The sequence below is a fragment of the Mizuhopecten yessoensis genome, unplaced genomic scaffold, assembly GCF_002113885.1.
Source record: "Mizuhopecten yessoensis strain PY_sf001 unplaced genomic scaffold, ASM211388v2 scaffold1513, whole genome shotgun sequence".
In the NCBI taxonomy this organism is placed as follows: Eukaryota; Metazoa; Mollusca; class Bivalvia; order Pectinida; family Pectinidae; genus Mizuhopecten; species Mizuhopecten yessoensis.
In genome coordinates, this window is record NW_018404084.1 from 26,738 (window position 1) to 33,897 (window position 7,160).

The 7,160-nt window shown below is 35.1% G+C and overlaps 2 protein-coding genes and 1 long non-coding RNA gene across 5 annotated transcripts in view; 1 reads left to right on the plus strand and 2 right to left on the minus strand.

Moving 5' to 3' along the window:
• Positions 1–267: 267 nt before the first annotated feature.
• LOC110463840 (keratin-associated protein 5-5-like) lies at positions 268–2,989 on the minus strand. The gene is made up of 5 exons (XM_021518731.1): positions 2,886–2,989; positions 1,814–1,921; positions 1,293–1,418; positions 908–1,021; positions 268–601 (listed from the first exon to the last, which is right to left on the minus strand). The coding sequence occupies exons 1-5, from the start codon at positions 2,899–2,901 to the stop codon at positions 525–527; spliced, it is 441 nt and encodes a 146-aa protein (XP_021374406.1). The 5' UTR covers positions 2,902–2,989; the 3' UTR covers positions 268–524.
• A 963-nt stretch (positions 2,990–3,952) lies between these two features.
• Positions 3,953–7,160, plus strand: part of LOC110463848 — a 15,100-nt gene continuing 11,892 nt past the window's right edge. The window contains exon 1 of one of the 2 annotated variants that reach the window (XR_002464437.1): positions 3,953–4,822. This is a non-coding gene — a long non-coding RNA (uncharacterized LOC110463848). The remainder of the gene's footprint in view (positions 4,823–7,160) is intronic. The other variant, XR_002464438.1, reaches the window with a different exon arrangement.
• LOC110463814 overlaps positions 6,344–7,160 on the minus strand; it is a 4,163-nt gene continuing 3,346 nt past the window's right edge. Inside the window, exon 2 of one of the 2 annotated variants that reach the window (XM_021518694.1) lies at positions 6,344–7,160. In XM_021518694.1, coding sequence (XP_021374369.1) covers positions 6,397–7,160 — 764 coding nt within the window. In that variant the 3' untranslated portion in view covers positions 6,344–6,396. The other variant, XM_021518703.1, reaches the window with a different exon arrangement.

The window sequence follows — 7,160 nt, forward strand, 5'->3', positions numbered from 1 at the left end:
ACATATACTGGTACATGTGTACTACAGTTTTTGTGCTGTAGTATTTCCGTGACGTAGAACTTTTATTATTACATAATACATTTCATATCTAGAGTAAGAAATACTGTTATCAGAACGTTTGAGGCTGTAGCAACCACGTGTACGCTTCGATACCGATGGTGGCGCTGAGGCTTAAGCACGTGGACTTTACATGCATGTTGTTGTTATTACGAGTCAAAGGATTGGTACATTGATAGCAGAATGAAAAACAACAAAATGAAACAAATAAATAGAAATCTTGATTTATTTGCAAAAATTTGCATTTTAAAAAAGCTTAATACAAAAACAAAACAATACTTGAATAATACTACCTACTAATACAATCAACAGTAAATAGAGAGAGCTGTCAATAATAATCACACAAAGTGTTTGGGTAACACATAGCAAGCTTGAACAGCTATCAATTGAAAAATATCCGCAAACAGCGAAGAAACACTGGAACAGTCCATCCAACACAGTCTGCAGATTTCCAAAGACGTCATCGCTTACTTTTTACACGTGCAACTTGCACCACACTTGCATGTGTTTGGTCCAGTACAGCCCACACCGCACGTGCAAGTCCCTGAAATGTCAGTTATGTTAATATTTCACAATGTGTTCCATGATATTTTTCTAAAATTGTGTACAATTGGTCGATGTCGATTTAAGTAGTGTATCTGAAGGGTTTTTTTAGCCCAAAGAGAAAATATGAAATAGAATCAAGATCGCACAAACTTCAAAACTGAACACAATTTACATAGGCACTTCAAATGTTCTACACACTAACAGTTATTTTAATAAATGTATTCTATACCATAATAACTCCTTTCCACTCAATCCTGCTAAACGCGTGTCTCACTAATGAACAAACAATTGTTTAGATACTTACCAGATGCGCAGTTGCACCTGCATTTTGGGCATGCACACTCCCCGTCGCACTTGCAGTCTTTGGTTCCGCAGCATTTCCCTGACTGACAATTTTCGGAGCACACGAAGTTGGCGCCTGAACCAGAAGGAAAGAGAACGAACGTAAGCACCGTGTAAGCCATATAGTGTCCCATTTATCCTAAACTTTCTTTTTTATTCATCATAGTGTCTCAATGTACAGCCGATAAAAAGTAGCAAAAACATCTCTAAAGACATTTATTGATCACCTCGTATCCAGGTAAAGTGTCAATCAAATGTAGACAACGTAAGTGTAGAATAAGCGTGTTATTTATAACGTTCATGTGTGGAAAACTTGTTTGCATTTACAACGAAGTTAAACACATTACCTCCACATTTACATCCGGCCTTGCAATTAGGACACGTGCATGCGTCGCTGCACTTGCAGGAGTCGCCACATCCACATGCAACTCCCATCTGACAAACTCCATCGGGACATGTCGCACTCTTCCCAGCTTAATTGGAAAAATAATGCACCCCATTCATTTACTTGACTTCACGGTACATATAACCAATTAACATGAAGATAATGTCCCTATCCACTATTATTGTTAATATGACGTAGGACAAATAATATGTGCATGCTTCTTCTACGTGCAAAGACATGTCATTACAGATGGATGTAATACAATTAAACCATCAATGATATATCTCATTCTCATTGTATGACCGACTTGTCCTTTCCATTGGCATAATGTAGAATTAGAACTTGATATTGTGAAAATCATAATAAATGTCATACTGTTAACATTACATGCATAAAACTATATTATGTTAACATTTCATGCTACTTCAGATTGGTTTTACATATGAGATTTTTTTTCTAAATTTAAGTCGTTTCAAAACTTACAAAAGCACGCGCAGTTGACCTTACATCCTGAGCATCTGCAGTCGGCGGTACAGCAATCCGCACCGGTGCAACCGCACTTACCCCCTGGACATTTGGTGCAAAACTTGGCTGTTGGGAATGCAATAAAAGATCCATACATATTAAATTCTGTGTGCTAGATTGATTGCTGGTAACACTTCATTTATATAAGTTTGTAAGTAACAGATATTGGATCAGTCTTAAATTCCTTCATAGGACTGTGTAAACTGGACCTGCATTATAGTAGTGGTTGAACAAACTACTTGTACGACTGGTTTATTTCATACACAATAATATGTTTGGAGTGTTTACAGTTTAAAATAGTGTTTCTGACATGTTCTGTAATTAACCCAGAATTAACAAGAGTATGTTAGATAACAGATAACATGCTCCTCAAATAATCTACTGTGTGTCTGAATTCTGGACTCATTCGGTTGACAACCGTCTAAAATGTCAATAAATTGGAATTATTGATTCTATTCTGAAAATAGTTTCCCTTTTAATTCTCAAAGGTGATTGTTATTCGATTCTGGTATATTTACAATCAAATAGCAAAACCGCCAATTTACAGATAGATCAAGACTTAAGTGATCTCAAAAATGTGTTCATTGATAAATACCCTCATGCTTCAAACAAAATAAATTAAGGAGTAAATAAATTAATGAATGATAATGAGGGATCCGAGTATTACATTAAATTCTGTAAAGGGGAGAAAATGGTTAGAATTTATTTAAACAAGTGTGATTTGGTTTAATTATGTCATGTAACAAAAGGCAGGTGATTAAAGATGGTACATATCCATTTACAAAGGACCTTGTGTGTTATAGTGATAATAAATGTCTTCATACACAACGAGAACAAAGAGAATAGCGATGGGTAAACAGAACGGTAGAACACTATAGCATCGACATAGGAAAATTGATAAAAAAATTTTTTTTATTACATACAAATGAATTTATCTCATTACAATGTATAAACATGCTTAAACATAGATTTTTTCCAAAACTGAATCATTCGACTTTTCAATCAGTTAGTAATACATTAAACCACTTACCTGCGGCAGTAGACATCTTGGCTTCAATCGAATATTTAGAAATCTTCACAGAACGACTTTATTGATCGGTCTTCAGCGTATACCCAGATGTAAAATGTGACTCTATATTTATACGAAATGAACATTGCGTGTGCAAACCATAATCGTGTGCATGAAAGATAATAAACGTGAATTACTAGGGCCGTGTGCAAAATGTATGTGAAAGCAATCGTAAGCAAAACTATAGGACCGTGTGCAAATTATGAGGATCAATGTCCGCGACACGTGGTTGATAATTTGTTTCTCTCTAGATACCAGGGTTAGAATGCCCTTATAACGTAGATCATATCTAGATTGTTGTACACAGATAAGAGCTATTTACCTGGTATACACTGTTATCCCATAGACTAGTAACATGTCGTTCACCTGCATGTCCGAATTCATAAGCAATGCAAAATCTCGAAAGCAGATGAAATCGACCTAAGCTTAATAACATAGATATAATATTGTGTATACAATTGTGTCACATATCCTATACTGATTGTCGATTTTCGATAAACAGTATGCATATTATTTTCAGATATTTAATTAAAAAGATATATGAAAGGATATGTATATATACTAGTGACTGTAATTGATCCATGATCAAGTGTGTTTTTTTTATCAGTATCTAGATCTTTACATATGGTTTTGCATGCGGGCGTGTGGGTAAGTGTATGCATATGTACTTATGTATGCATCTTACTTGTTGTGATTCTGCATTTAGTAGATTTATCGAAAGTGACATGTCAATTCTCTGCTGTTTGATATAATGCATATACTATACATGTTACGCTTATGACCTGATACATCATGCAGATAATAACTGGCCTGTCAGTTTTTGTGCAACAAATGTACAATAATATGTTGAATAAACCGTGTGCAGAGGTGTATTTATGGTTCCGTGTGCAGTTATGTATTTATAGTTCCGTGTGCAGTTATGTATTTATAGATCCGTGTGCAGAGATGTATTTAAAGATCCGTGTGCAGTGGCTGCATGTAAAACCGTGTGCAACAGAAGTGTGAGTAGAGTTGAATGCGTTCATAGTCCAAGTCGAGTGCACAATATGCTGATTCACATGATCGTGGCCTTCTATAAGTGCACTGACCACTGTATACCACTTTATCGATATGATGATGTTTACGAAGAATAATTCATGTCATCATATATAAAAAGGATTATTTCTGTATTTTGAGAAAATACTTGTTAAGATTTTTATCTGTGTTTACAATCACACAAAAGTATCATACGGCCATTCAATGGCTGAATCAGGAAGTCTTTTGGTTGTTTATTATACTGTTTGGTTGTGTGTCGTATTACTTATATATATACCGTGTACTGGGCTTGTCAATTACATTGTAAACTAAGTGTAATATCACCATTAAATATGTAATTTACTATCACTTACTATCTAGTATTCTTATAAATGCTAAAATTAGAATATAAGGCTGAGCTAGGTTTTTTTTCTAGTTTTACTTTGCTAATAGATAATAAATAATATTTAAACATTATTCAGAGACCCTCAACACAAGTTGCACTCGACGTCGAGCTCGTTCAGAGATATCTCAGAGATATGGTATAGGCAGGATATGTGGAGCTTGGTACAGCTATACATATCTTAAATATCTACCCAGTTCAAAGGAATGAGGAACGTGATAAACCCAAATTAAGTAAACACACAAAAGAAGTCCCTGTCTGTTTTCCTCTAAGAGGTGACGATTACACACTTCCTGGTCCAAATGACTTCCTTGTTTGATTTCAACTAGCAAGTACGTTGTACAATAGGTGCAAGAACATTTGTCAAGTGAGGCTACAAGGTGCTTGACCGAACTCGTCAAACTAACCGGGCGCCTGCTGCTTAATGTAAAACTAACATATGGAGGAAACACATGCAAGTATGACAAGTAATTCTAATTATGTAAGTTTTACCTTTCAGCTGTAATGGTTAAACATAAAAACAATAGCAGTATTTAATGATTTTAATAAGATACATGTTTTACGTCAAAAATAAGAGCAAAATGTTATGCCATGAATTTTATCACCTAGATAACTCAATGTATTTGAATTTACAAAATACAATTGATGAAATTTAAGTGTACGTACATGTGACTTCTAGTTGATTTCCTCTTCAGATATATAATGGACGAAAAGCATGTAAAAACTTACAAAAACAGAAAATTGTTGTAAATTCATTTAACATCTGTCAGCAGCAGTTACAGAAGAAAAACAGCAACAAACGAAAACAGTTGTAGCTAAAAAAAACACCTACAAAAGTTAACAAGGTAACACTACAACAAAACAATCGACAACAGTTATATGTGAGGAGACACCGAAACGACGACTATAGTTGTAAATGAGGAGACATTGCAGTAAACAACAATCGAAGCAAAGAAACATTGCAGCAAACGACAACAGTTGTAAGTGAAGAGAAATTGCAGAAAAGAACTATAGTTGTAAGTGAGGAGACATTGCAGTTCACGAAAACAGTTAAACGATAAGATACATTGTAGTAAACGACAACAGTTGTAAGTGAAGAGAAATTGCAGTAAACGACTATAGTTGTAAGTAAGGAGACATTGCAGTACACGACAAAATTTGTAAGATAAGAGACATTGCAGTAAACTACAACAGTTGTAGCTAAAAAAAAAACTACAAAAAACAAAAGTTAACAAGGTAACACTACAACAAAACAATCGACAACAGTTATATGTGAGGAGACACCGAAACGACGACTATAGTTGTAAATGAGGAGACATTGCAGAAAACGACAACAGTTGTTATTGAAGAGACATTGCAGTAAAGGACTATAGTTGTAAATAAGGAGACATTGCAGTACACGAAAACATTTGAACGATAAGATACATTGTAGTAAATGACAATAGTTGTAAGTGAAGAAACATTGCAGCAAACGACAACAGTTGTAAGTGAAGAGAAATTGCAGTAAACGACAACAGTTGTAAGTGAAGAAACATTGCAGAAAACGACAACAGTTGTTAGTGAAGAGACATTGCAGTAAAGGACTATAGTTGTAAATGAGGAGACATTGCAGTTCACGAAAACAGTTGAACGATAAGACCCATTGTAGTAAACGACAACAGTTGTAAGTGAAGAGAAATTGCAGTAAAGGACAATAGTTGTAAGTGAGGAAACATTGCAGTACACGACAAAATTTGTAAGATAAGAGACATTGCAGTAAACGACAACAGTTGTAAGATAAGAGACATAGCAGTAAACGACAACAATTGTAAGATAAAAGACATAGCAGTAAACGACAACAATTGTAAGATAAAAGACATAGCAGTAAACGACAACAGTTGTAACATAAGATACATGGCAGTAAACGACAACAGTTGTAAGATAATATACATGGCAGTAAACGACAACAGTTGTAAGATGATATACATGGCAGTGAACGACAACAGTTGTAAGATNCACAGTTTTAAGATAAGAGACATTGCAGTAAACAACAACAGTTGTAAGATAAGAGACATTTTAGTAAACGACTACAATAGTACGATAAGATACATTGCAGTAACCGACAAAAGTTGTATGTGGGAAGACATTGCAGAAAACGATCATAGTCGTAAGATAAGAGACATTACGGTGAACGGCTACAGTTGTATGTGAGGAGACATTGCAGTAAACGACAAGAGTTGTAAGTGAGGAGACATTACAACAAATGACAACAATTGTAAGATAAGAGACATTGCAGTAAACGACAACAGCTGTAAGCGAAGAAACATTGCAGCAAACGACTATAGTCGTAAGATAAGAGACATTGCGGAAAACGACTACCGGTGTAAGATATGAGACATAGCAGACAACGACAGCAGTTGTAAGGGAGGAGATATTGCAGTAAACGACAACACATGTATGCGGAAAGATATTCCAGTAAACGACAACAGTTGTAAGATAAGAGATATTGCAGTAAACGACAACAGTCGTACGATAAGGATATCGCTGTAAACGACAATAGTTGAAAGTGATGAGACATTGCAGTAAACGACTACAGTTGTAAGATAAGAGACATTGCTGTAAACGACAACAGTTGTAAGTGAGGAGACATTGCAATAAAACAACTACAGTTGTAAGATAAGAGACATTGCAGTAAACGACAACAGTTTTACGAAAAGAAACATTGCAGTAAACGACAACAGTTTTACGAAAAGAAACATTGCAGTAAAAGACAACAGTTTTACGAAAAGAGACATTGCAGTAAACGACAACAGTTTTACGAAAAGAGACATTGCAGTAAA

Bases quoted from the DNA above. Each gene is read 5' to 3' on its own strand.
- LOC110463840 (XM_021518731.1), bottom strand. The intron at 1,419-1,813 runs GTAAGTTTTGAA...TTTCCAATTAAG, and splicing joins GGTCAACTGCGCGTGCTTTT to CTGGGAAGAGTGCGACATGT. The intron at 1,022-1,292 runs GTAATGTGTTTA...CTTCTGGTTCAG, and splicing joins GGCCGGATGTAAATGTGGAG to GCGCCAACTTCGTGTGCTCC.